The sequence below is a fragment of the Toxoplasma gondii genome, chromosome VIII (assembly GCF_000006565.2).
Source record: "Toxoplasma gondii ME49 chromosome VIII, whole genome shotgun sequence".
In the NCBI taxonomy this organism is placed as follows: domain Eukaryota; phylum Apicomplexa; class Conoidasida; order Eucoccidiorida; family Sarcocystidae; genus Toxoplasma; species Toxoplasma gondii.
In genome coordinates this window covers 6546154-6572848 of record NC_031476.1, presented here as the reverse complement: position 1 = coordinate 6572848, position 26695 = coordinate 6546154, and the positions used below count along the sequence as shown (strand labels likewise).

General features: G+C 54.7%; 4 protein-coding genes across 4 annotated transcripts; 3 read left to right on the top strand and 1 right to left on the bottom strand.

The window, feature by feature from the left end:
* Positions 1–964: 964 nt before the first annotated feature.
* TGME49_268290 (DEAD/DEAH box helicase domain-containing protein) lies at positions 965–11401 on the top strand (the record flags this gene model as incomplete). Its single annotated transcript, XM_018781500.1, has 16 exons — positions 965–1987; positions 2657–2902; positions 3152–3238; positions 3964–4097; positions 4835–4941; positions 5655–5695; positions 6251–6395; positions 6536–6596; positions 7052–7134; positions 7474–7541; positions 7955–8015; positions 8385–8440; positions 9638–9739; positions 10453–10597; positions 10875–10930; positions 11351–11401. The coding sequence occupies 16 exons, from the start codon at positions 965–967 to the stop codon at positions 11399–11401; spliced, it is 2466 nt and encodes an 821-aa protein (XP_018636536.1).
* A 1323-nt stretch (positions 11402–12724) lies between these two features.
* On the top strand, positions 12725–14034 carry TGME49_268300 (hypothetical protein). Its single transcript, XM_002365496.1, has 2 exons — positions 12725–12940; positions 13671–14034. The coding sequence occupies exons 1-2, from the start codon at positions 12756–12758 to the stop codon at positions 13774–13776; spliced, it is 291 nt and encodes a 96-aa protein (XP_002365537.1). The 5' UTR covers positions 12725–12755; the 3' UTR covers positions 13777–14034.
* A 1176-nt stretch (positions 14035–15210) lies between these two features.
* OWP3 (oocyst wall protein OWP3) lies at positions 15211–18975 on the top strand (the record flags this gene model as incomplete). The annotated part of the gene is made up of 6 exons (XM_002365497.1): positions 15211–15449; positions 15813–16564; positions 16898–17070; positions 17588–17880; positions 18181–18491; positions 18700–18975. The coding sequence occupies exons 1-6, from the start codon at positions 15332–15334 to the stop codon at positions 18973–18975; spliced, it is 1923 nt and encodes a 640-aa protein (XP_002365538.1). The 5' UTR covers positions 15211–15331.
* Positions 18976–19346: 371 nt separating this feature from the next.
* TGME49_268320 (hypothetical protein) lies at positions 19347–26272 on the bottom strand (the record flags this gene model as incomplete). Its single annotated transcript, XM_018781501.1, has 2 exons — positions 19347–20023; positions 20470–26272. 2 exons carry the CDS (start codon positions 26270–26272, stop codon positions 19641–19643), a joined length of 6186 nt encoding a protein of 2061 aa, XP_018636537.1. The 3' UTR covers positions 19347–19640.
* Positions 26273–26695: the final 423 nt, after the last annotated feature.

Sequence of the window (26695 nt, the reverse complement as noted above, 5' to 3'; positions counted from 1 at the left end):
TCATTTGGCGAATCCTTTTAGATGGGTTTCAGCCTTCAAGAAGGAGAGGAAAATCAGAGAAATCGTCACAAGTCTCTCCGCGCCCAGTGTGGCGAAGTCTCGGTGCATGCAACAGTCCGCATGCACGGTTGATTGGCGAATCCATCGACTGAAAAACGACGTTCTTCGCTCTCCTCGTTTCCCCATTTTCCTCACCACAGACCTCGTCTTGCGCCTTGCTTTCTCACTGCCTCTCTGTGGCGGAGACGCCTTCTTTCCTGTGTCTAAATTCGCGGATTCCTTCCTCAAGTCTCGAGCAAGCTGCGGCTGCGCGAAGCAGCAAGTCGACGCATTGTGTGTCGAGTTTCTACCAGAGCGCCAGTCACAAACAGAGAGATTTCCGACTTTGCTTCCTCGCGTTTTTCTCTGTCTTTCGGGCCTTACTCCCCGTTCTTTCCTTCACTTCTGTCCACTGCGGCGTTTCTTCGTCGTTTAGAAAAAGGCTTTCTGCAGACAACGATCGACATGTTGCCTCGCGGTTTGTGTGCACCCGACTTTTGGACAGCAGAGCTTTCATTCTGGGGGCCGCACCGTTATTCTTGACGAACCTCTTTGTCTCTTTCGAGAACCATCATGAGGCTCTCGAAGCTCACACTCGTCAGCAGGTCCCCGTTTCCCTTCCCTCAACCGCTGCCCTGCTCCGCGCTTCGTCGCCGTCGTGTCTCCCATCGTCTCTTCGGAGGCGTCGCGAGCGTCGTATAAGAGCGCGACAACGGACAGCGACGCGTCGAGGAGGCTTCTCAGCTCGGCCACTGAATCCTCTTCGACTGTCAACGTCCCCGTCGCGAAACGAGTCGGCGTAGCTGAGACTCGAGCGCGCTTCTTGCGCTCAGGTCGACCAGGAGGCGGCCGCTGTCTTCCAGCAACCGCTGGCTTCCTTCTTCGGTAAACACTGTCGAGAGATCCACTGCTTCCACCAAACACCATGCTCCCCGCCACCCTCGCCTCCCCCGCGATCTTCAGCGCGCTTCCGCCTGGCGCAACGAGCCAGCTTTCTCGGGGCGTTCTGAGCGCAGCTCTGTCTCTCTTCGACGGGAGGCGTCCGACACAGAGACCTGCGAATCCTCTCGGCTCTCCGGCGAACTCGCAGCTCCAGAAGTCCACCAAGTCGCGATGTCTCCCTGCTGAGTGGTTGGCGTTCTCTCGCGCCGCAGTCGCCTGGCGCAGAGGCGAAGAGGTCGTCGCGCTTCAGTTCTTTCCACCGCGGTCTGCGGCGCCTCGCTCTCTGCGCAGAACGGAAACTCTGCTGAGTGCGCGTCCTTTCGCGAGCATTTCGCCCACCAGGATTTCCTCCAGTCAGTGCGGTGCTTTTCGCAGATCGCAGAAAAATGGCGCCTGCTTCGAAGAGCTCCAGACAAGCAGGCATGCCTCTCGGAGTGTGGGCCCCAGCTCGGCTGTACATCCACCCCACCCCCCGATGCGTGCAGTCGACGCGCCTCTTGCGTTTCGTGAGAAGAAATGGCCAGCGAGTCCGACTTCACCGGACTTCCTGTTCCCTGCGACAGCGGCGGAGAGGGTGCGACGTCATGCAAGCGCTCCTCAGGTCGAAACCGGTGGCCGAAAGCTCTCTGGGATCTGCCCTCGCCCACCGAAACGAAGCCGAGCGTCGTGGACTGAGGACAGCGGTGTTCCTGCGTATCCGACGCCTCCCGCGTCGCCACTGTGCGTCCGAACGCAGTCTCTGCCGCTCAGGCGCTTCTCTCCGCCTGCACGGTTCTTCGCGTCTTACGCTTCGTCTGCTCGTCCTCCAGCGGAACAAATCCTGGGCGGGGATGCAGACACCCGAGCTGTCCCCGCAGCAGCAACCGGGAGGTCTGAAGAGTCTGCGGCGCTTCGTTTCCAAGATCTTCTGCAGGCAGGTCGACTCTCGGAGGCGTCGTTCAAGGCGCTGTCCTCTCTCCTCGGCTACGACAGACTGACAAACGAGCAGGCGCTGCTCCTTCCGCGAGTCCGTCCAATTCCGAGGCCAACGCGACGTCCTCGGTGAAGCCCCAATGGCAGTCGACACAGGCACCAGGGAGAAAGCTGCGAACAGGATGTGCTTGCGATGCCCATGAGTAGAAACCATTCAGCATGCATCCAAGTCGTTTACAACCTCCAACAGCGTATAAATACAATCATATATACATAAATATATGCATATATGTTTATGTATATATGTTTATGTATATATGTTTATGTATATATGTTTATGTATATATGTTTATGTATATGTACTTGTCCAGATGTGTGTGCAGTTATTTCAAGCATGTTCGCATGCCTAAAATACGTCTGCTTTTGTAGGAATGCATGCTCAAATGCTTGCCGTTACATGCATATATATATATATATATATATGTATATCTGTGTCTTTGTAGACATTTGCGCATGTAAAATGGGAGGATGTGTGAGGAGGCAACCGTTCCCCATTGTTCCGCTTTTCGTAGTGAGTGCCTCGGAGAAGGACCCTGTCTTTTCTCTGAAGAGGCCGGAGTGCGAAGTTTTTTTCTCGACCGAGCGGAGATATCATCGCGCATCTGTTTCTGTCGCAGTGGTTCGTTGCTTTCTGGACGCTTTCTGAAACGCGACACCATCGCTTTTTCTCTGCCGATTTTCTGTGCTTTGTCTGCATGTCCAGCTGCTGCCGCATCGCTCTGCAGACGCGCGCAGCGCCTCAGAAACGCTTTCCGGCCTCCAGGGCGGAGACCGCGGCGTCGTCGCTTTGTCTCCGGAAGATCGGGATCGAGACAGCCTCATCCAGGCTCGAACAGGAACTGGAAAAACACTGTGTTTTCTCCTGGCGATCATCGAGCGTCTTCTGCTGCAGCCGCCCTCTGGGGTGGGGGCTCTCGTCATCGCGCCCACAAGAGAACTCGCTACGCAGGTACAGAACCACGCATCTCTCCTTTCTTGGTTTGTTGCTCTTTCTCGTCTGTGTGTTCGTCGCCTCCCTCCAGTCTAGCGTCAGGTCCTTCGGTCAGGGGGTCTCGCGTCCTCGATTGCTGAGGAGCCCTTCGTCGCATCACTTGAGTCATCCTCCTTGCTCCGACTCCTTCCGAAGGACACCGGAACGTATGCGTCGTAGAGGAACGCGGCGCATAGGCATGTTCGCTGCGTCCCTCGCTGCGTTCAGATTCTTCGGGAGGCTGAGCAGCTCGTGACTTTCCACCCGTTCGACGTCGCTGCGCTCGTGGGCGGAAATTCAAGGAAGGCCGACGAGGTGAGATTTGCTGAATCTCGCAGACGAAGGGAGTGGGGGCGAGACAGACAGGGGCAGCGGTTTAAAACCATCGAGAGGAGCTGACGATGTAGATCGTCTTGAAGGTTCTAAAAAGCTAAGAGCACCAGTTAAGCAGCTCCAAACGTAGGGTCCCCAAAGTCAGGCATCGGCGATCTGGAAACGCATTCGCACAAGCAACGCATGTTTCGCGCTCGTAGACACCACGCTCGAGAGTGTTTGACTGTCTGTTATTGTGTCAACTGCGAAGCGTTCTCGGATCTCCTTCAGTGAGTTCAGTCTTCTTCCGGTCGGTCTTTTCACTTCGTTTCAGCTGCTTCTGACGGACGACGCCACTTGTCCGTCCCGATCAAGTGGACATACACTCGTCCACGCGCCAGGTCTCTTTTCGGTTGATTTCTTCCGCGAGTGTAATGTCCGCGTACTCTCTTGCTCGTTTGCTCGTTCACCCTTTGCCGGAGAGGTCGGACGCCCTACGGCTCGAGCGCCGGAGGTCTTCGGCCGCCTCGCGTGGAAAGTTCTCGTTCACACAGCCTCGACGTTCCTTTCTCGCATCGGGCTTCCATGCTCTCTGGTTGGGCACAGTGCATGCGATGGCTCTTCTGGAAGGAACTGGGAAGCGGCGTTTCGCGCCTCGGCGTCTCCGACGGCTCGTCGCTCGAGAGGAAGCCGTCTGCTAGGCGTCTCGTTTGTTCGTGTCTCTGCAGCTCGCGCTGAAGCGCAAGAGGCCTCAGATCCTGGTCTGCACTCCCGGACGCCTTCTGGATCACTTGGAAAACACGTTCATGTTCTCGGCTCTTCTGGAGCGTCTCCAACTTCTCGTCTTGGACGAGGCAGACAGGCATGGCTAAGTCAAACTCGATGGGGCGACCTGCACTCGCCGCACCGCGTCGAGGAACATCTCTGGACGCGCAGCCACTGCCTGCCCAGGCGCTTCCGCGTCTTCTCAGTCTCTGTGCCTCGAAACTTCAGAGTGCGCCGAGCCGCGATCTGGGCCGCTCGCAGTTGTTTTTTCCGGTGAACGGGACTCGCTTGCCTGTCGCGCGTCGGCACTGGCCGCTCCACGCAGACTCTTCTCCCCGAGTCACACCACGGAACGTTCGCGACTGACGCGCGCGACAGACGCAGTGGTGACGACTCAGTTGACGTTCTTGCGGGGAAAGGCCGTTTGCCTTGCTCCAGCCCAGAAGCCAGGGACTGAAGCTTTGCCGCGTCGAGTGAACAGGACCGAAGCTTCGGGCATCGTTCGACCGCGAAACCTGAGTCACAGCGTGTCTGCGAGGTCGAGGGGGTGCTTGCTCTTGTCAGTTCTTCTTCTCCTGTCTCCCGTCGCTTCTTCTCACCTTTTCGGCTTGTCTTAGTCTTCGAGTCGCAACGAAAGAACGAAGCACAACCCAGAGAGACGGGCGGACATGCAGAGCAGCGTCTGCGACTCGGACCGCTCGGGAGCTCGGTGGAAAACGCGTCGACGTTGGACAGCCGTGGTTCGTTGGAGGGGCACCGCGTCGACGGGTGTGTGCGTCGTTCAGCGTTTTCACCATCTTTTCAAAGAGTGTTTCGCTTCTGCTGTGCCCGCAGATTGATGGAACTGGGACATCTGGAGGAGTTGAAGCAAATTTTCTCCTATCTGCCGCGGACGCGTCAGTCGCTGCTCTTCTCCGCAACGCTTCCCGACAACGTCCGAGGTGAGCTTCAACTTGATGCGCTTGACTTTTCAGCGCGGTTCGCAGAGCTCCGAAACAGACGATACGAGTTGCGCAGTGACGACAGGCTAGTGATCACGCTTCTCAGCTCCCGCCGCGCTCAGGCGCTTCGCATGCGCTGACTTGATGCAACAGCCACACACAGCGACCCGCCGCCAAAGAACCGTCTCGCGCATTGCCTCGCGCTCGACAGCTAGCCATTTGAAAACCAGCAGCGGGACGCTCCTCTGAGAGGTTGAGTGCTTCCAGAACGCCTGTTTTTTCGGACAGTCTTTGGTGCACTCGCGCGGACGCCAGCCCAGACGTGACGGCGTTTGATCTCCTCGCATTGTGCTGGAAACATGGAAAATGCTTTGTCTGGCATCCGGGAAGCGGGGGGTTAGGGGTTCGTCTCAGCGCCAGCCGGGTCTCGCTTCTTTCCACAGATCTTTGTGTCTGCTTCCCCGAACCGAGACACCCGTTTTTGCGTCGCCAGCTCCACCCCAAGGCAGCGCGGATCCTGCGTTTTCTCTGTGCTTTCCAAGAAAGAGGAAACCGTCCTTGAGATGTGGACTCGAAACACTCGAGGCGGAGTTCTTAGGCGTCGTGTAGGGGTAAAGGTTTCGTTCGCTCTAACGTTCAAAGCTCCAACAGAGGAGTGGCTCCTACACACCAACGCGCGTGCGTTTCCTCACTCTGCTCGCTTCTCACCTCAGACCTCGCTTCTCGACTGTTCAAACAGAACTACCGATTCCTTGTAAGTGTACTGCGGAGACACGCGCCAGCTGGCCAGGCGAGCAGGGACGCCCTCGTGCTTCTCCCATGAGCCGACTCCTCCCCAGACTCTTCTCGGCTGTGGAGCTCCAGGCCCGGTTGTCTCCTGCGTCCGCCGCGTCTCTGGCGAGCTTGCGGCGACTTCCGCCATTCTCGCTTGAGAGGAGCTTCTCTCGACGTCGACTCTCTTTTCGGATATCCCAGGAACTCAAAGCGTCTAATGCATGGACTGCACCCAGACGGACCGTGGCATATCCCTGGTGCCGGCTTCATACCGGATCAGTGTGACTCCAAGAACTGTCTGTTTTCGACTTCACCGAGTTCTCTGAGTTTTTCCAAAGCCGTGGAATATGTGGCGAAAGAGGAGCTTTCCCTCTCACTTCAGGGGACGCGCCTTTTAACCGAGCTTTTCATGTTGTGCTACGCGGTGCATACGCTTCCTGTTACACTCATGTTCACCGCGAGAGAGAAACGCTTCCTTCTGAAGTCCTTTTCCGCTCTCTGTTCCGTTTCTCTCTGGGGTCTCCTCGCTTGTCAGAACTGCGTAGCGCCGGACGAGAAACCGACGCACGAGAGAGTTGCGCAGAGCGTGGTGATGCATGCAGCAAAGGAGACAGCCACGGTTCTCTTCAACTTGCTGAAAGAAGAATTTGAGAGACGCCCGCACAGCTACAAGATCATCGGTAGGGTTGCGAAACGAGGAGAATGTTGAATTTTCAAAAATGGAAAAAAAGGAAGAATCTCAAACTTCTCAAAGGAGAAACGTAATGGACAGAGTATTTCTTCTCACGCTTATCTGTGTGTGCTTTGTTGTTTTTTTCAGTCTTCTTTCCGACTGCACGACTCACGTCTTTCTTCGCGGCCCTCTTCCGCGAACAGTTTAGGTAAATCTAGGAAATGGCTGATATCGACTCAGCTCAATTTCTCCTTCGCAGCCGCCGCTCGTCTTCCAGTTGCCTCTCCTGTCTGTTTCGCATCCACACCCCGAGCCACCTGTGGCCTTCGCGTTTCTTTTTCGATCTGTGAATCTGTCCATCTGTCGGTGTTTCCATGTGCCCATCTAAATGGAAATAAATCGGTATCGATAGATATGTCGGTCGATATAAATAGACGTAGATCGATGGATACGTACATCGATGTAAATCGGCGAAAATCGATCTAGATGGATAGCTATGTATATCGGTGGATAGACGTAGATAGCTGGATAGATCGATAATCAGATAAATAGATAAACAGATAAATATAGATAGAAAGTTGTGAAGTGGAGTAGATTGCGGGTGGAAGGCTGCTTCATTCGTGGTCTGTCAATCTTTGGTTGCCTTTTGTGTGCTGTTATCAGGATCGGAGTGTACGAAATTCACCGACGCCGGGAGAGCAGTGCGAGAGCTGCGACAGCCTCCCGCTTTAGCCGAGACAGAGCAGGTTCGCGGTGCAACTTTCCATATCCGCCGTGCATGCAATCTCTTCTCGATAAAAACGATTGGACGTGTGCAGCGCCGATCCATCCAACTCCTTCCGCAGCCTCAATGGTCGAGGGCGCTGAGTCCTTACTGCGAGAGTAGCTGTTGCTTCGGGTGTCTCGATGAGCTCCGGTCTCGAACTCTAGATTCGAAATCTTTTCCACCAAACGACACTTGGAAGCCGCCGACCTCGGTTCCGCTGTCTGGAGAGATCTCTTCGAAACGCTTTAGACAAGCGGCTGGTCAAGAGTCGACTCACTCATCTTTTCGCCTTTCGCTGTCACCCTGCTTGTACTGTCAGGTGTCTTGTTCTCCTCCGACGTCTCCGCCAGAGGGGTCGACTACCCTGACGTCTCCTTGGTGATACAGGTACTGTTTTTCTGATCTGTCAGCTGGTCTCCATGTCTGCCCTTGCGCAAGACTCAGGTGTCTCGCCACACAACTTCTCTGCCGAGCGCGACTCTGTGCGTCTCTTCATGTGCCATTTGCTTGCGAGAAACGGTAGCTTCTGCGATCCTATGAATTCCACCTTCTCCTGGGTCACAGGGGATCTAGTTCCAGATGTTGAGAGTATTGCGCGCACCACTCAAAATGCCTGCCTGCATCGACCTTGACAATTTCCCCGCTGTGCGCCAGTCTCGGGTGTAGGGACACCGAGTTTCTCTCCGTCACTCCCCATCCTCGTGGCGCTTCCTCTCGACAGTGAGAAGTGCAACGATGCCTGGTGACCTTCCAAGAAGGAAATCGATGAACGCGAGAGGAAGCCTGTGCGGGTCTCGCAGGTTTGTGCGCCGCTGACGCGCGAGCTGTACATACACCGGGTGGGTCGGACCGGTCGGATAGGTGAGCAGACGTTTCACCGAGCGATGCCGTTCAGACGCAAAGTCAAGACGCTTCTCGAGTTGACGGGACACAGACGCGTTTTTCTGTTGGTGATTCGTGTTTGTTTCTTTCAAGAGGACTGCGGCCGGGCGATACAACCTAAGTTTTGTTCCTACGAAACGCGTTCCGTGCTCTGCCACCAAATATTTAATGACAGAGTTCCTCTTCTCAAGGAACGGGAGTCGCAGTCTAAATCCCAGTGCATGTTGCGGACTTCTTACCGCGGTGAGAAGTTCTGCTCTGGTGGATCTGTTTATCCGTGGAGACAGGAAATAATTCTGTGTGGCGTTTTTCGAATTTGTTGCACTTGTCAATGTGCTGTATCTACAGAAAAAGAGGGTCGTGCTGTGCTTCTGCTAAACGAAGCAGAGACGCGCTTCCTTGAGGTAGGCTACACTGTTTAAACCAACAAGAATGCGGTTCCCAAACATTTTGTTGTCGTTCTCAGGACCATGCTTGCCGGTGTACCGACTCTAAGCCGCTTCCTTCTCTTCTCTCCCTTCACCTGTCTCGCTTTCTCACTCTTCTCGACTCTCTTCTCCACCCTCGTCGTCTGTTTCTCCTCTCTCACTGTCTCCCTGCTTCTCTCTCTTCCTCTTTTCTTGCTTCTTTCGCAAGTAAATCCGTGTGTGGCTCTGTAGCACTAAAACAGTTCACAAAAGGCTGTATCTGGACAGCCTACAGCAATTTCGAGAACTCTAATTCCACTGAGAAAAATCGTTCCTGTCGAACTGGCAATCAGTTGGCAGCTGCCAACTACGTGCTCCAAGTGAAGCAGGAAGAACTCCTTCTCTTCTCTTCTTTCTCTTTCCTCTTTCTCTTTCCTCTTTCTCCATCCTCTTTCGCTCTCTGCTTTCTGCGTCCTCTTGGTCGCTCCCGTTGGAGAGTGGCAGGCAGAGGAGGGGATTGCCTTCAAACCAAAGAGCGAATGGAGTGGGGGGAAATGCAGAGACAGAGAGCCGCGTCTGCCGTGTGACTTCGTGAGGTTGCTGTTTCGTTCTTGCGAAGGGGCACAAACATTTTTAAGAGAACCTGCTTCGATGCCCTGCAAACAGTTCAATGCGCGCCTTTGTGTCGACTCAAAGGCAACCAGTTTGCCGGTCAGCGCGTAACCACAGAGCTCTCTATCCCTCTAGATATATATATATATATATACATAAATGTTTTATATCTATAATGTATATATATATATATATGTATATGTTATAAATACAATATAGTATATATGTGTTTTGTATAATATATATATATATATATATATATTTGTTTGTACTGTATGCTTACACGGATGTAAGCATCCCAGGGCAGGGCGGCCACGAGCAGGGAGGACATACACACGAACAGAAATAGACAAGCTGGTGTGTTTTACCGAATTGAAGTCGCATTTTGGGGAGACAAAGACGTCGATATTGCAGAGACTTCAGGGAATCCTGTCGCTTCGTTGACTGCGACGAAGGGGCGTCGAAAGCCGTGATGTCTGGTGCATGCGCATGTCCAGGGTGTTTGTGTCGGGTCCCCACGATGTGTGTCGAACTCGTCTAGGACGCGCTCTAGCTTTGTGGCACTTGTCGTTCTCTTCGCAGCTCATCCAGGACCTTCCACTTCAACAGCGAGACGCGCAAAGTCTGCAGCAGCGAACGGCCGCTGTCAACGCTGCACTAAGTAGTTGGGATACCAATGCGCAGGTTCGTCCGGAGCCACCTTTCTCGCTTCATTTAGCGGGGCTCCAGGCAGCGTGATACGCTTTAGATGAGTCGACGTTGCACCTCACCACTGCGTCGTTCACCTAGTACGAACAGAGCTCGTATAGAGTCAGCTCATTGGGTCCTTCAGGAGTTCTTGTCAAACTCTCGCGCGTCTGTAGCCTTCACTGCGTGGCTCGGCGAAGAAGTGTACGACTGTTTTCTGCCGCTGCGGACGCTGAACCTGGAGCGGCGCATCCTGGGATGATTGCGGCAAGCTGCTGCGAGCCGAGAATCAGCAATGGCGCTTTTGCCCAGCATTGTCGCGTTGCAATCCGCTGAACTGTGGAGTGCGACGGATGGGGAAGGAGGCCAGGGAAGCTGTCGCGACTCCAGCTCGGCTTGTGCAATGGGGTGCTGCGCAGTGACTGAAGCGAGGACAGAGAAGGAGAGGAAAAGGCAGGAGAAGAAGAAAGAGGATTCTTCGAAGGAAAGGCAGCAACAGAAAAGTCAGCGAACTGCGGAAGAGGAAAGCAGAGGAAGAAGGCTGAGAGGGAACGAAAAAGATGAATGAAAGAAGAAGAAAAGGACGCGGCATCCACCCAAGAGACAGACCGCCTAGGCGAAGAAAGAGAGGAAGACGCACGAGTCAGAAAAAGGTTTTCTTTCTGCTGCCCGAAGAAACGTGTCTTGGTTTTCTGTGAGTGTCTGTACAGCTCCACTATGCTGCGACTGCAGCGTACGCCTCTCTTTTGAATCATTACAAATCCGGGAGAACGCGTCTGAGAGTTGCTGACGACGGCCTCGTCATCCAGACGGCTCTCGACATCTGCGCGTCGTGTGGCTTGTCTTCCCAGCCTGGTAGGCACCCGAACTGGGTTCGAACTGTCGGGCGGAGGTTGTGGCTGGTCGTCTTTTCTCAAAGTGACAGTTGAGAGTGTTTCTTCGTGTCTCTGGGGTACCTTTCATTTTTCATCATGCCGAACGTGTGGCTTCAAATCCACCTGCAGCGTTTCTCGCGAAACTCCCTGGGCGGCGAAGCGACCGGTCTGGGATGGATTCTCTCAACTTCGATAAGTCTGAGTCTGGAGTCTCGCCTCGAACGTTCTGCCGGGGTGTTCTTGTTTTCAACATGCAGCTGTCTCGAAGAAACTCGCAACGTTGCTCAACCTCGAGTCTCATCCCAAGTTGAAGGTGCGTTCACCAAGTTTCCCGGAAGGAGTCGTCAGAGAGAAGCCAAGAAAACGAAGAGACAGTTTCAGCGTCCTGGCGCTGAGCAAAGTTGTCCGCAGTCCGGTAAAAAAGGAGTGATAGCATGTTGCGTGGAGCGCTGGGATGTGTTTAGGACAGCAAAGAGATTGACCGCTTTATGTCCAGACTAACATATGGTCCACTCTGGCGTTTTTATCGATTGGTTCTCTCTCCGCAGGAAATATCTTAGCGTGGAGTTTCGAGCAACGGCCGCGGCTGCTCCCCTTTTTCTTCTTCGTGCAGTTTGTGTTTGAGTTTGCGTCGTCCTCGGCTCGAGGAGTTCGTGCTCTGTATGCTGGTTCCTCAAACTGCAGTGAAATGAGGCTGTTTCGCGTTTTCCGCTTGTTTGTTTGCTAAATGCAGACTCAGGAAGACTTGGACGACATCAACGTCTTGCCGGAGTTCTTGAACTAGATTCTCTTTCGCCTCTTTCAAGCGCGAAGATGTTTTTCGAAGAAAAGTCTCTTATCGAAGAATCCAGTGCGCGAAAGTCGCTATTCGACTGACTTTGCTGGACACGCTGCTCCTTCGCTTGGTTTTTGTGGTCGATATGCAATAGCTAAGACAAAGGGAAAGCGAAACGGCCGTCAACCTCAAAACGAGCCGTCTGCGCGTCGAGTTTCACAGTCTTTGTGTCCTCAGCCAGGAGGGAGTACGTGGCATCTTTCGCGGGGCAATCGATTTTCTCCTTGTGTCAACAAGCTGCACTGGCATATTCGGTGTCGCGGGAGTTTTCTCTGTTTTACCCGCCATACTTCGAGGGAACCTTTGTTTTCGTTGGAGCCTCATATCGAAGATTTTTCTCTTATGTATAAACGTGGCCTGATTCAACGTATTAATTGCAGGGTATAGTCGTTCTCTTTAGCGAGCTTATTGTGCGAATCGAACGGCGGAAAACAACGCCGTTGGTAGTCCCGCGGTTTGATAGGGGGTACACCCAGCACGTCTCTCAAGCCAAAGCTTCTCAGATATGGCCAAGAAAAGCACAGTCCCGTTAAACACACAACCCACTCTCCGGAGCAAAAGTGCCACATAAAGTGCTGAAAGCCCGATTCAGACGAGATGCGACTGTGGATGTCTGAGTAATGTCTAGCGACGAAGGAACTTCCACTTTTGCTCGACTACCGGTGCAGAGTCCTGCCCACAGTGGGTTTGGCTGAATGCGACGAGATGAAAATGAACTGGGAATACGAAACACCGGAGCAACGAAAGGGTGACAGTCCTCTGTTTGTGCCCGGAGAAGCCTCTGACACGACAGTCCGTACATTGACAGGAACTGATTCACGCAGAAAGGAATTACAGGAGCCAGATGACACATGGTGTGAGGCTTAATGAGATTATAAAATTGTGGTCTCGGAGCACAATTTTACCAGCTGAAGAAGGAGTGGACCCTTTACAAGCAGGGACTGACGAAGTTGTCGCCATCCATGTCTGACGGCTCACTGCCAGTACCCAGTGACCTACTTCTCCAATATTCTTTTAGGCTCGACATCGACGGCGTCGCTCAAACTGAATCTCAAAAAGAGTTCGTTTTTGTGCCATGCGACGTTTTCTTCCGGAGTCTTGCTCCGCCGTATTCGTTTGGAGCACAAGAAACACAGGGACAGAGCTCGACGAGTCGTGCCTTGCAGTTTGGAGAGTGGCGGGCTCCCGACTCCGGCGTGAAGGAAGAGACAGATGACAGACCCACTACTTCGCGCCTGTCTCTCATTTTTACATCCTTTTTTCACGGCGAACTCCTGTGCATGGGCTGCATTCATCCCCAGAAATGCATTTGGTTTGCCCTTCCAATCTAGTCAAAACCGGTTTTTCCCAGTGTGGCCGTCTCCACCACTCCCGCCGGCGTGTTATTTTTTTCATTTCAAGAGCTTCTCGAGTTTTCTTCTCTGCGTTTCTAAAACTCTCCAAAATGTGTTACGAAGTAAAATGTACACACTGTGGAAAGCGGACGTGGTAAGTGCGTGTCTGCACGGAAATTCACGCAGTCTGAAAACAGCTTCCAACAAACTCTGCATGCTGATTACTGCGCGAGTGTGCAGTTTCACCATGACAATCAAACTGGTCTGACGAAGAGAATCCATTGCAACGGCTTCTCGTGGTATTTGTTGGTGACAAGGCTTTCGTGTCCTTTACATCCTCATACGTTTTGTGCCACGCAGCATGAACAATTATGTATTAAGTGTGTACCACTGATTGTGGAAGGCTGCCGAGAAGGTGTGAGCCCGCAGGCAAGGAATCTTGGAAGAGCCTACTCGTTTCCCTTGAATCCAGGTAGCCTGTATGAATTACAGCGGCATTCTACGTATCGCGCACTTCACTGGTAATAATGCCACACCTACTTGTCGAGCTCATCTCTGACAGTACAACGGCTTCTGGTCGTCACGATAGCGAGTTGGTTTTCTGTTAGGTCTTCTGTTTCTCGTTTTTACTAGGTATCTACCTCTGTGTGGCGTTTCGATGTCTAAGCTAGAGCTATGATTCTTGTGTTGGTGAATGCGGTGTGGCATTCTTTTCTCATGACGACCCCCCAGGCGTGCTGGCCGTGCGTCCTGTTCACTTGATGGTACAGACGGATTTGTCGCTGCTTCGACGCGAAAAAGTGGTTTTTCAGGTTTCGAATGTTACAACGCTGTGAGCACGTGTGAATTATGTGTACTTTGTTTGTTGACGTATCCTACGTCAGGCAGGGGTGCGGCAAGCACATCGACTCTGTCATGAAGCCCATACCGGTACAGGAGCAGTGCGCGTGCAAGCCGCGATCCCAGGATGAGTTCGATAAATGCCGGTAATCTCAATAGGGTGGATGCCTAAAGAGCGTCTCGTAGCTGGAGAATCAGCTGGCATGCTCGCAGTGAGACTTCATTTCTTCGGTGTGTCGGAATGGGAAAGTCAAAGAAAGGGACGTCACACGATCATCCAGAAGGAACGGGCAGGCTGGCAAGCGACGCCATATTTCAGAAAAGGCGGCAGTTGAATATGACAGTACGTGCCTTGTCTATCGAAAATGCGCATATCTAAAGTGGCGGAATAAACAATCTATGCATGCGGCATATAAGGCAGGTCCACACCTCCACTGCACCTGTAACCGCCTATTTCATTGTACGCGCAGATTTTCTAGAACGGCTCTCAGGGGATGCTAGAGAAGATGTGAGTGGTGTGGCTACTGCCATGGCCTTGTTGTGTGTGTCCATCCGATGAACCTGTGAGAGAAACTTTGTTGGAAGGACACCCACGGGACAGCAGCGTGGAGTTTACAGTCCGCAACAACGGAGCGAAAGTGTATCTGTCAGTCAGGGGAAGATCCGTTGTCGGAGACGTGCCTACAGAAGCTGTATCGTCAAAGATAATAGACGGCAAGGGTATACAGATCTGAAACAGTTTCCGTCGTGGTTCATTATCAGTGGACGCCGATGTCGCTGCCAACGGTTTGTAACATGTGTGAAAGCCGATGATTTGCGCATTGTGGACCGTCGCGCCTAGCAGACTCTCCCAGGTTAAACTGCCACGCACCGATGGAAGGTTTACGGCTGTTTTACGGAACACGCAGGCACTGTTTTGGCGAAAACTGTCACCATTGCGGTTTTCATATTGCGAGAGATATGACCCGCCCGTGCTCTAGCGTCAGCAGTCGCTGGCATCTAAACAATCATGGTTAGAGACTTCAACTAGAACACGAGTGTCAGATATTGATTTCGCAGTAGTTTCGATGCTGCTCTTTCACATTGGGTAACCGCACAGTGGCGGTTGTGTAATCCGGACAGATCCAACGAGGGGGCCGTGATATGCACGTATTGTAGTTATACCGGCAGAGCGACACATGATGGAGGGGTTTCCACACACACTTACTAGGCATCACTCAGAAGCGCACAGTGGTTTTTCTGACCCTTCAGTTTTCGCACTGTTGGTGACTCCATCGAAGATGGACAGCAGGATGGCCGCCGACTGCTGCACTGTGGCTGTTGGGGGCACCCAGGTATCATAACAGGTTCAAGGTTTCAAACGTGCGAATAGTGTGCAATAGATAAACTGTACGCAAAACGGTGCACCGGATGCGTGTAGCTCTGTATTCCTCATTTTGTCCATCTCCGAAAACGTCTTGACACAGGCTGTTGACGTCGTTGCTCGCTGAAAGGATTTTCAACATGACGACCCTGCTCGAAACGACCGACACGGCTGTCGATCTGTGGCAATCTTCATCACGACTATCCCGTATCAGTCGGTCTGTTCATACATGTTTCTACCAATTTGTAGTGCCAACCTAAGCGCGTCAACATTCCATTTTATTTTTGTTCGTCTCCGTAACCAAATCCAGGTCTCCGCACTGTCGCCGTTGATCACATCAAAATGTCAATACCGCTGCGTTTCCTCTGCATTCCGATGGTTCTTGCCTCGTTGAAAGTGGTCACGGATGTTCCTCTAACAGTAGCTCAAGGAGTTGCTGCCTCGGCTTTCTGCACTGAAGGTAAGCGCTGAGGAGTCCTGATGAAACACCAGCGACCACATTAATGCACGATTGTTGGCGCCTATAATTTTTAGTTTGCTCAGTCAGGCCTAGCGGAGTTCCGTATCGTATCGATCGATGGAATCTCGAGCTTCTTACTTGTCTTATTCCAGCTTCCGATACCGTTCCATGTTTGTTGTTCACCAGCGTTCAGAACGATCAGCACAGTTGGCTCCCAGGCGCTGGTGTATCGAACGACCTAACGAAAACAAGCTACTAGTCACTCAGATCGTCAACCGTTTCGGGTCACCTTGCACGTATTAGGCTATTATGGACCTGCGAGAATGTACTGTCTGTGTTTTTGTGTTGTTTTGTCGTCTTTAGGTTTCGTACTCGACGCGTCAGGCACTCTGTGCGTGAAAAATCTGAAGCAGCCTTTCTCACTGTCGTGTCCGGCCAATTGCGAATTTGATGTCAATGGCACATGCTCTTGCCTCGAAGAAGCACAGAGTGAATCCTCCTGCCCACCCGGTTTTGCATTTGACAGCGGTCTCAAGCTCTGTGCTACGACGGTCGAGACCCCGGTGCTTCAAGCGTGTCCAGCAGACAGAAAACTCGTCAACAACAAATGCACTGGAGTGTCTGTGATGGCTCCCCAGTTCCGATGTCCTCCTCCGTCAGTTCTCAGAGGCGACCTCTGCATCCAGGAGGACGCGGTTGCGCCCGAGCAGCGGTGTCCTCTGGGCTTCAGTCTCTCCTTCCAGGGCAGTGAGGCTTGGCGTTCACTGCGTGGTCGTCTGGACAGCGAAACGGCGCCTGCGCTGCGAACTCTGGGTATTTTTGGTCGGGGGAGAAAGAGCGACGATGACGACGATACCGGTCCCTCGTTCTTCGAAAAACCCGATGGGGAGAGGAAGAAACCTTTGGTAGGTGCGCTTCGAGCATCCCAGCACCATTCAGGTTATGCAGCGCCAGACAACCTGGCAACGGGACTCTCCAACCTGGCACTGACACCAGCGCCGTCGACTACCGAAATGCCGGAACCTTCCGCCATTTGCATTAGCAATGATGTGACACCTGCCCGGCCATCCTGCCCGCCAGGCCATCGTCTCGAAAACGGCGTTTGCGTCAGTGAAGTAAGTGACGCCAGTGAGCTGTCCTCACTTCAAGTTGAGGGCCGAGTTCCTGAGTGTGGATACTGCAAAATTCGCGGATAGGCGAACTGCGCCTTAGTTTGGCTTACTTGGATAAATTATCAGCAGAGGGACAAGCCAGAGCCTGGGTGGCTTACCCAGAATGCGAACGAGGCAACACGCCAATAACCGTAACGTGGAATGCAGCCACATGGGGCCCTTTCACTAAAATGAGTGATGAGTGACTTCACAGTCAAGGGCAGTACAGAAGCTTTGCGACAAATACAGACCTCCGTGTGGTGCCTTCATTTCCCCCCTGTCGTGTTGTGCTTCCAGATTGTGGAAGCAGTGGAGATGCAATGTGAAGGCGGTTTCCATTACGATTTGGCAACCGGCAGTTGTGTCAAGGAAAACTTGATCCCGTCCAACACTGAGTGCCCGGAGGGGTACCGCATCGAGGGGAACCAGTGTGTCGTCAGCGAAGTTGAAGAGGCACAGCGTGCCTGTCGGTAAGTGCAACACATCCAGGATTAAACTCTTCATCAGCGTTTCTCCTGCCTCCAAATAGCAGCACGCTTCAAATAGCCACTCACTCTTACACCAACACAGAACATATGCATCCATGCTGCACTCGAGCACCTATTTAGTTTTGTAGGATACTAGTGATACTCTATACCGAGGGGCGGCAGGCGTCCTCCTAAAAGCAAGAGAGTCGTCGCCAAATCTTCTTCATCGTTCTTTTGTCAACAAGATAACCTCGGCTTTTCTCAGGGAAGAACCATTGATGAACCATTATGCATTCGAACATTCGCGTGTTCCTGTGAAAGCTCGCGCTGCGCGTTAGCGGTGCTGGAGAATGGGGAGGGGGTATTTGTTTAGGCCTGCATTCGCTGAGAGGTGACCGGCTCCTCACCAGCACTTTCCCTCGTAACGTGTCTTGCTTCAGTTGTTATCTGATTGATATTGCATGCCCTGAGTACGTAATGAAAAGGAAAGGTCAACCGCTGTCTTTCTAATGCCACTCAGGGACGGCTTCACCTATCGGGCCGACGAAGATATGTGCATCAAGATTTTGAGGGAGCCGCCACGTCTGAAGTGCCCAGGAAACGACTACTACTTTGACGGGCGCAACTGCGAGAAGCGGCTTTCTGTCGATCCGACGCACAACTGCGCAGCAGGCCGTCTCATGAATGATGCGTGCCTGATTGTCGAGAGCAAACCTGCCATTTCTGTCTGCCCATCCACTTCCTCACTCGATAAGAAGCTGATGAAGTGCCTGAGCTCAGCTGTAGCGCCCGTGAAATACTACTGCAGCCAGGGTGAGTTGTTGGCTGCACAGTTACTAAGGCGACAAAAGATTCTCTCCTCTTTCCACCATACCATAGAAACGGAGGTTTTTTGGCGGGCAATGAAGGTATTCACTGCTTTCTTCTAGCAGTTTCTACTACGTTTTGATAGATTACTCTTTGACATTCTCAGCAGAGGCACACCTCGTCTCCGTCTACTTGTGTCATCCTTGTTCGCTGTGTTTGTCTCTCTTTTCTTCGGAGTCTCTTTCCTCATCATCGTGCCGTCGCATTCTTCAATTCTTCGTTCTACGGTGCTGCCTCTTGTTTCAGGAGACCTCACAGAGGAGAAGACGTGTCTGAACCGCAAGACGCGCGCAGTCCAGGCTGTGTGTCCAGATGGTTTTGACCAGAGGAGCAACGCATGCGTCAAAGAAAAAGCTTTTCAACCCGTCGCCTTGTGTCCGGATGGAGCTGCACTCGTCGGCGCAGACTGCCTCTTGCAAGAAGATTCGACTCCTCAGCTAACGTGCGGGCCCGGTTTCGAGATTCACGGGGACAAGTGTGTGATGGCAAAAAAGGTGGCGCCTCTACAGACTTGCGCAGCGGGCTACACACCGTATAAAGACAAGTGCATTAAACAGGTACGGTCTACAGAATAAATGTTTCTGCTGGATGCTGCAGCGACAAGAAGTGTGAAGCACACAAGGTAACTAAAGCCTTATGCCGAGACACGTCGCTGCGATGCTACAGCATCCGTCTCAGGTTTTGTTGCGAACGCTGTACGATTGCTAGACGGCTCTGAATACTCGCGGTTTCTTATCCTCGTACGCTGTTCTTTTGTGTGCGCAGACCCGTCGGTCGGGGCAGATCACCTGTCCGGATACTTTCACATACGACGGTACACAGTGCGTCGTGAACGACCAGCAGAAGCCCATTTACGTGTGCCCTGACGGATACATTCCACAGGGCGATACAGGCGAATGCGTGGTGAACACGGAAAAGCCCGAAGTACCGATCCCGTCTCCACTGGATTCCCCCGCGACCACCTTGGAGGAAAAGAAAAAAACGGGTCTCCAGATTATGTCACTGGGCAGGCGAAAGCCACAGTTCATGATGTCTGCTTAGCTTGAAGATGGCGAATGTGGAAGGCGGCTAGAGCCTCGTAGCCTAGATTGGAATTGTCGGTTGTACGTACACCACTGTTATCACCAATGGTATTTTGTGTTTGTAGGCAGTGTTTCATCCATCTCGTTTGTCGCATCAGCATCTCCACGCCCGCGGCCGCTAGCCAGAGTGAAATGGATCGTTTGTGATCGAGAGGGAGACGACTTTGTGGTTACCGTCCCTATTGTTGTGTCCCAGCATCGCGATTAAAATTAGCTGCCTATCGTTCGCTGCCTGACATCAAGGAAGGCAACTCTGCTGGCTTCCAACCCGCGGAACTTTGTCACTCGAGCACGCCGGGCCCGGCTATGAAGAAAAATTCATTTAACCGAAAGTCTCACCGCATTTTCAGAGTCCGTTTGTCACCCGGACTTTAGTTCTAGTGTGCTTGCCACGGCCACCATGTTAAGTGCAACGAGCACGTAGTATTCTCCAGCGTCTATTTGAAAAACCAACACAAAAAACACAGTCGATGGGATATGCGATCCGCCTGTGTCTTCTCGCACAATGTGAGAGACACCACACCGCCACTTTTCTTTCGAATCCATCCAAGAAGGCCCACTTACTGCCAAGGAAGCCAGGATCCTGGTTGGTCAAATCCCGGCCTCCACCTCAGTTCGCATCGATCACCGTACATTTTCGCTGACGCCGCCGGTGCCTCGAGGCGCCTTGAGAGTCATTGTGAGCAGGCTGTGGAGCTTGTCAATGCGGCGCAGCCAGAGACCTTCGTCTTTGTCCTGCAACTTTCTTCTTTCAGTTAGCCAGCCTTCCATTCTACCTTGCGCGGGCTTCGGGCGCCGGCCCAGCTCCCGCAGGAACTGCGGATGAGGCTCCAGAAGAACAGGCGCCCCAGATGCGGTCGGCAGCAGAGCCGCCGATAGGGGGCCTTTGCTGTCGACGCGGCGGGGACGAGGTGGGACGAGCAGCGCCAGCGGAGACACTCCGGGAGAAACGACGGACGGTGGTGGACTGCCTCGCAGATGCTGGATACTTAGAAGACCCGCCTTTGCTGAGACAAAAACCATTCGAACACGCATGAAACAAAGCTTTCAAACAGACACGAAACAGAAAAAACCATTCACGAACAAGACAACCGCAAGACAAAGACGCAAAAAGACGCTTTTCCGTCTGGAAAGGGATACAACGTCCAGCCGGGCAGCGAAGGCCAGGGGAAGAAACAGTCGGCAGGTGAACTGGAACGCCACGTAGACAGGCTTCGAGAGGGCAATCGTGCCCCGCTTGTCAACCTGAACACGACGGCAACGATCTACAGGCCCAAAGTGGAACACAAAGGTGACACCTGCCTTGCGAGCATAGTCGTGAAACCAACGATGTTCCCTGTCCGGCTCCAGGACGGTAGGGCAATCATACTAAAGTGGACAGAGAAGAGTAAACATATATATGTATGTACATTATGTCTGTAGAGTTTTCCTGGCGAGGCTTTGAGATTCTTACTTTCTTTGTTTTGTTGGCGAGTTTCGATGTCTGGGGAGCCCCTTGGAATCACCCTTTTCCCTAGTCTCTGCACAACGAGCCACTGCCAGCCGCGCGACAGCGAGCCGTAGACCGCGCCCGTGGTCGCATGCAGCAACATAGCTCTCGAGTGTCTTGGTTCCCAAGAATCAAGTGCTGCTTCTTTCTCGAGCCTCGCTGTCTCTTCTGGAACGAGCGCTTGGTCCTGCACCAAACGAAGGTCGTCGCTGCCTGAGGTGGACGCCACCTGAGAGACACTCAGAGTATCGAGGCGCGGGCATGTCTCTTCGCCCAACGCGGCGGCGAGCCCCTGGACGACGGTCAAAAGGAGGCTCTCCGCCTCCCTACTGGCGACGACCTGCGGCAAGAGAAGTCTCGCACGAACCGTCTGTCTCTCGAGGGCACCCGTCAGTTTTGAGGCCGCTCTCTGCAGCTTTCTCAGGAGAACCAGCAGCTCAGACACCTGCCACTCAGAGCTGTCTCTCCGGTCTCCGACCCCCCAGTAGCGACGCTCGACGCTGTATACAGACAGCGGTATGCCTCCCTCCCGCTGGCGACTTATCAGAAACGTCTCGGGGACCTTCTCTTGTGGCTGTGATGTGGTGCATGTGTTAGCGCTCACAAACCATTTGACATCTTTCTGAGAACTCGCACTGCCTCTGACCCGTGACCAGCCACCCTCGGCACCCCTCGTGTCACAACGACTTCCTCTCGACCCCTCAACCATGCAAAGGGCGTCACCCCACATGGGGCCCTCGTCCGCGGTGTCCCCTCGAGGAGCGCCGGGAGTGTCTGCAACAGCCCCACAGGGCGTGCTCACACTGACGGCGGTAAAGAATACCGGACCGCTGTCTTGCCAAGTTTTCAGCAGGCCTGCGAGGCCGTGGAGCTGCGGCCAGACGCCTGAGAGACCCTCCTCCCAAACTGGCTGGCCCAGAAGGGTGTCTGGTGCGCGTGACGCGCCTTGGGCTCCAATCGCCGCCAGCAGCGTCGTTTCGAAGGCTCTCGCGGTCGGCCGGTGACTCGGCGGAAAGCAGCAGGAGACGACGAGGGCCCTGAGCGCGTCTTTCGTCGCCTGCTCCAACTCGGCCAATCTCGCAGCGCGGAATACATCGACATGCGGCTGTTTTTTTGCCAAGCGCCTCGTCTCGCTGTCGCCCGAGTTTCCAACTCGGGACCCGGGAAGAGCGAAAGGCTCCCGAGACGGTTCTGCGCCCAGAGCAGCCCCTGCGTCCACCCCACCCGTGGCGGCACCGGGGGCCTCGAAGGAACGCGGGACCGGTCGCACGTTTCCGCCAACCACCCACCACTCGTGGCTGTCTGCGACGCGCGGTGCGCATCCACCTGAAAGAGAGGAGCTCGCGCCGCCCTGCGCCCCCGCCAGGAGCTGGGCGATTCGCTTCTGTTCCTTCTCGAGCTCACGGAACCGGGCGCGCTTGTCCACGAGAAACGCGAAGGGGGGCGCAGGTGCAAGCACATCTGCCTCGCCAGCTCCGCACTGGTTGCTCTCCAGTGACGAGGGACCTGCCACGCGCGCGGGGTAAAAAGGAAAGAGTGCACCTTCCTCCGCAAACTGGTGCTGCTTTTCTCGCTCCTCTAGCGCCACAGCCGAGATAGACCAAAGCTCGTCCCCGACGTCACTCGCGCTGGCGAGAAGACGCGGAAACGCATACGGATTCTGCCGATCGAGCATGTTGTGAAGCAACAGAAACGATTCTTCTTCTTCTTCAATGTCGTCGATCTCGAGAGCTCCCTCAGTGACTCTCACACTCTCCGAACTTCCTTCACAAGACGCTCCGTCGAGAGGTGCAGTAGGAGCTTCACCACCAGATGAAGACTCCTGCGACTCTGACGCACCCGCGGCTACCTCGATCCGCTCTGCTTCTCTTCCCGCTGCATTCAAAGCCTCGGGCGCTCTCGGCGACGACGTGTCTCCATTCTGCGCGTCGGGTCCTACCGTGCGTTCCGGCCTCACAAGCCGCCTCCGCCGTCGTCGCCCCAAGGCCTTCACACGGGTCTCCAGGGGACAGGTGTCTCCGCCCTCGCCCGCAGGTGTCTCCACGGCGCCCGTGCCGAGGGGCAGCGCTGCGGGCGCCGGCGGGGGCTCTTCCGCTCGGCGTCGGGCGGCGAGAGACCAGCGTCGGTCGCGGTCGCGCTGTTTGTCCAGTTTGCAGTCGAGGAGATCTGCAAGGACCTGCAGGAGATCCGCAGGCAGTTCGCGGTCCAGAGGAAAACCGCCCGTCTCTGCTTGCAACTCGGGCGCGCGCGCCTCGGCCTCCCGGAGGCGCTCCAGACACCATAGAAGCTTCTCGCAGTGTTGGAGGCAAACGCGCGCATCCTGTCTGCAGAGATCCATCGCGCTGCTCAGATTGTTCGTCGAGTCTTGCAGGGTGATGCATGCAAATCGCCTTCTTCCCCATGCCTTTCGAATTGCGAGAGAAAGTCGTTCCTCTCTCACCATCTGTTCACAAGCTGACACAAATGAAGCGGCTCCCACCTCCTTCTCCCTCCTGTCTGGCGTTTCGTCCTCCGCTTCCAGTTTCCCCTCGTCTTTCGTCTGTTTCATCTCGTCTCCCTCTTCTTCTCTCTTCTCTTCTCTCTTCTCTTCTCTCTTCTCTTCTCTCTTCTCTTTTGTCTCTGTTGCTTCGGTTTCTAGCCCACGAAGCGCCGTTGCCGACGACCGTGTTGCTGTCTCCCGCGTTGAAGAAGACCTCTGAAAAGAGCCTTCAGCTCGGACGTTCACTGCCACGGCCGGGTCCTCGTCAAGGCGTCGCTCCTCCGCTTGACGCTCCCCGCTTGCACGCGTCGCCCCGCCAGTCTCGCTCCTTACCCCAAGCAGCAAATCCCCGCTTTCCGACGAACTCGCCTCGTGTCGCTCGACCTCAGAGTGCCCCGAAAAGGCCTGTGTCTCCGTCGCCTGAGCTCCGGCTTGGCCCCTCTTGTCCAAGAGCGAGAGGCAGGCGGCTGCTGAACGCGAGGCGGGGGGAAGACACCCCACAAGGGCGACTCTCGCCACGCCTGCAATGTGTCTCCGAAGGAAGCTGATGAGCCGCGGGGCCCGAAAGAGGGCCCCGTGGCTCTCGCCCCGCGGCTCCGCCTCCGCTCTTCTGTGGGGCGTCGGGGACCCGCCGCCGCTTTTGTGGGGGAGGGAGCGGAGACAGCGCACAAGAAAAGAGAGAAGCCGAACGACTTCGAGTGCCTCGACTGCCCGATGCCCTGCACTCTGAAGGCGAAGCGTCTCTTCGCGACTCGGAGCAACAACGTTGTCGACAGAAACGGGCTGAAGTGTTTGTCTCATCTCCGACGTGGATGGTTCTTTGCGTCCGCCTTTAGCCGCTTCTTGGGAGGTTTCGTGTGCCGCGCTGAGGACGCGCAGGGACTCGCAGACGCGGCGAAAAAGGGGGTTCACACGACTAGCAAAGAGCGGGAGATGTGTGATGTACAGGTAGTCGACTTCGCTCAGGAGACGCGAAAGCACAGCGCGCTTCGCCGCAGAACGCTGGTCTCTCTGGAGGGACTCTCGGACCCCAGAGACGTCGGGGAACAGCGACGCCGCACCAGCAGCGTCTGAAGATGTGGGGGCCAGGAGAGAGGAGGAGGCGGACTGCAGAGACGCAGTGGTTCTGCCGTTCTCTCGGCCTCGACACAACCCCAAGAGACGCCCCAGGACGGCCAGTCGGAAACAGACTTCCTCCCAAACCTCGTCGACATCCGAGTCATGTTTGAGAGCGCCTTCCATTCCCTCTTGTCGAGGAGAATCTACGTGCAAAGCTGCGCTCTCCAGAATCGCCTCCTCGCCCTCTCCCTCCGCCGAGAGAGCGCGCAAAGCATCCTGGCGGCCGCCGCTCTTCGTCGCCCCCGGTCTCCCCACCCCGGTGGGAAGACTAGTAGCCGCTCCAGAATACAGTTTCTGAGGAGGCCCTTCCCAGGCGCCTGGCGAGGAGATAGCTACGGAGGCGGCTGGAACACGCGGGTGGAGACTGTGGGGTTTGCGGGAAGAGAAGAGAAGAATCCGAGTGAGAGGCAACAGGCCAGCCTCCACGTGACACGCAAAGTGGATCCAGAAAAAAGACTGAGAGTTCCGGAGCTGGCCTCGACGTCCATCTGCCCGCGAAGCGAGAACAGCTGCAACGGCCCAAGAGGCAGTCTCGAAGCGCAAAGTCGCGTCCAGCGTATCGCCGTCTCGACAGACGAAGACGCTGTGGTCGGTCTCCAGAGACACTGCCGAGACAGAAGAGGAAGAAGGAAACAAAGGAGAAGGCAATGAAGGGGAAGAGCGAGCCTTAAGAAGGTGGTGAACTTCCTCGCTCATGAAGGCTTCAATGGCTTCCAGAGGAGACGAGAGAAGCGGCGCCGCCACTGCCGAGGCGCGCGCGCGGTCGGCGGGGGCCTCCAGGACGCTCAGGCGCTCTTGCACCTCCTCGCCGACACTCGCAGAAGAGAAGGGAGACTCGGACGACGGGGAGGCAGAGACAGAACCGAATGCGCGAGACAGAGACAGAGACGGAGATGAAGAAGGAAGAAAAGGAGACAGGAGAGAAGAAGAAAGGAAAGAAGGAGGGAGGGGAGAAGACGAAGGAAGGGGACGATGGTGAAAGGGAGAAGGGTCACGACGGAGAAGAGACCTCATAGGACCGTCAGGGGAGGAAGAAGCAGAAGGGGAGGCGAGAGCAGACGACAAAGATGGAAAGAAAGACTCAGTGATGTGACGACAAGAAGAAGAGAAAGAAGGCTGCGCCAGTAAAGAAGAGGATAGAACGAAACGCGGCCGAGGGGACCATGAGGCAGTGGCGCGAAGCGACGGACGCGGAGAGCGGAGGAACGGGAGAGAACAAGACGACAAAGCTAAGGAGGGGACAGCGAGACAGCTGCCCTCTGGGTACCCAGAGAATGCCGGGAAGTGCAAGACGCATGGAGTCCTAGCTCGCATGCGTTGTCTATTTCTACGAAAACGCATGTTCCTTTGTTTAGCGTCACAACGCATCGCCTCTCCCGGGACGCAAGTGTCTCTCTGTCTTGATGGCCTTCTCCGGAGCCGGACAGAGTCTCCAGGAGAAGACAGAGAACGAGGCGTTTCCACGCGAAACACCATCTCTTCTCGAGGTCTCCTGGAAAGAGGCACCGCTCTGGAAGAGCAGGTCCTTCGAGAGAGGAGGCGCGGACTCAAGAGAGGGAACAGGCCCCCGGCAGGCGTCGAGGTGTAGGCACACCGCAGAGACAGCGCGTCGCGTACGTGGACCACGGAACCGTGCTCCGGCTCTGGAGCGGGCTTCTGACAGCTGCTTGAAGGATGAAGAGGAGCCGAAAATGATATAGAACGAAGGCCGTGAGGAGGCACGGACATCTCCCGTGTGTCGGGTGTACATACACATTCTGGACCGCAAGAAAAGGAGAGGCTCCAACTCTGATTTTTCTTCCAAGACGCCACCCCACCCGCGGCAGTTCGCAGCTTAGGTCGCGAGCATGAAAAACTCACTGGCGAAGGAAAACGCCCCGATGCATCCTCGCCGAAAGAGGCTTCGGCGGCCGCCACCTCCGGGGTGTCTGTACACCCGGGCGTACCGCGACCTGCACGGCCGGTGTGAAGCAAAAAGTCGCTGGAACGGATTTTCCTATCGCTCGATCGCCGCCGAAGAGCTGAGCCTTTCGCTCGCGTATTGCCGTTGACAAGCAAGAGTCTTTGTTTGCCAAGTCCAAGTTCTGCTCTGCATTTCACGACCATCCTTTCCAGTCCCGCCAGCCGCCGCGAAACGGCGGCGTGGGACCCGAAACGGAGGAGCTTCATTGCGGCTGAACAGATCGACCAGGGAAAAGATTCCCCGAGCCTTTGACTATTTATCCGTCTTGGATCATTTCTTCGGAGAAGAAGACAACCCAGCAATCTCGTGCATTTTCGACGCCCGGCCTCTGGCGGCCGGTCGTCTTCTGCGGGTGCCCGTTTCGTCTTCGACGTCTCGTCTTCTTCGCTGTCTGGCCTCTGAGACGCAGCTGCATCTCCGCCCCCGAAAAAGAGTCTCTCGCGTTCGCGCTTTTCGCTGCGAGAAAGCAGAAGAAGAGCAGCGACAAAAAGGAGAAACACTGCAGGTCCACTCAAGCCGCCCGCCAGGACGGAACCGAGCTGCTGGGGGAGAGTTCCTCTGGTCGGCACTGAGCGTTTCTCCTCGTACACCTGAGGAAGGAACTTGGAAAGACACCAAACTCGTCGAAG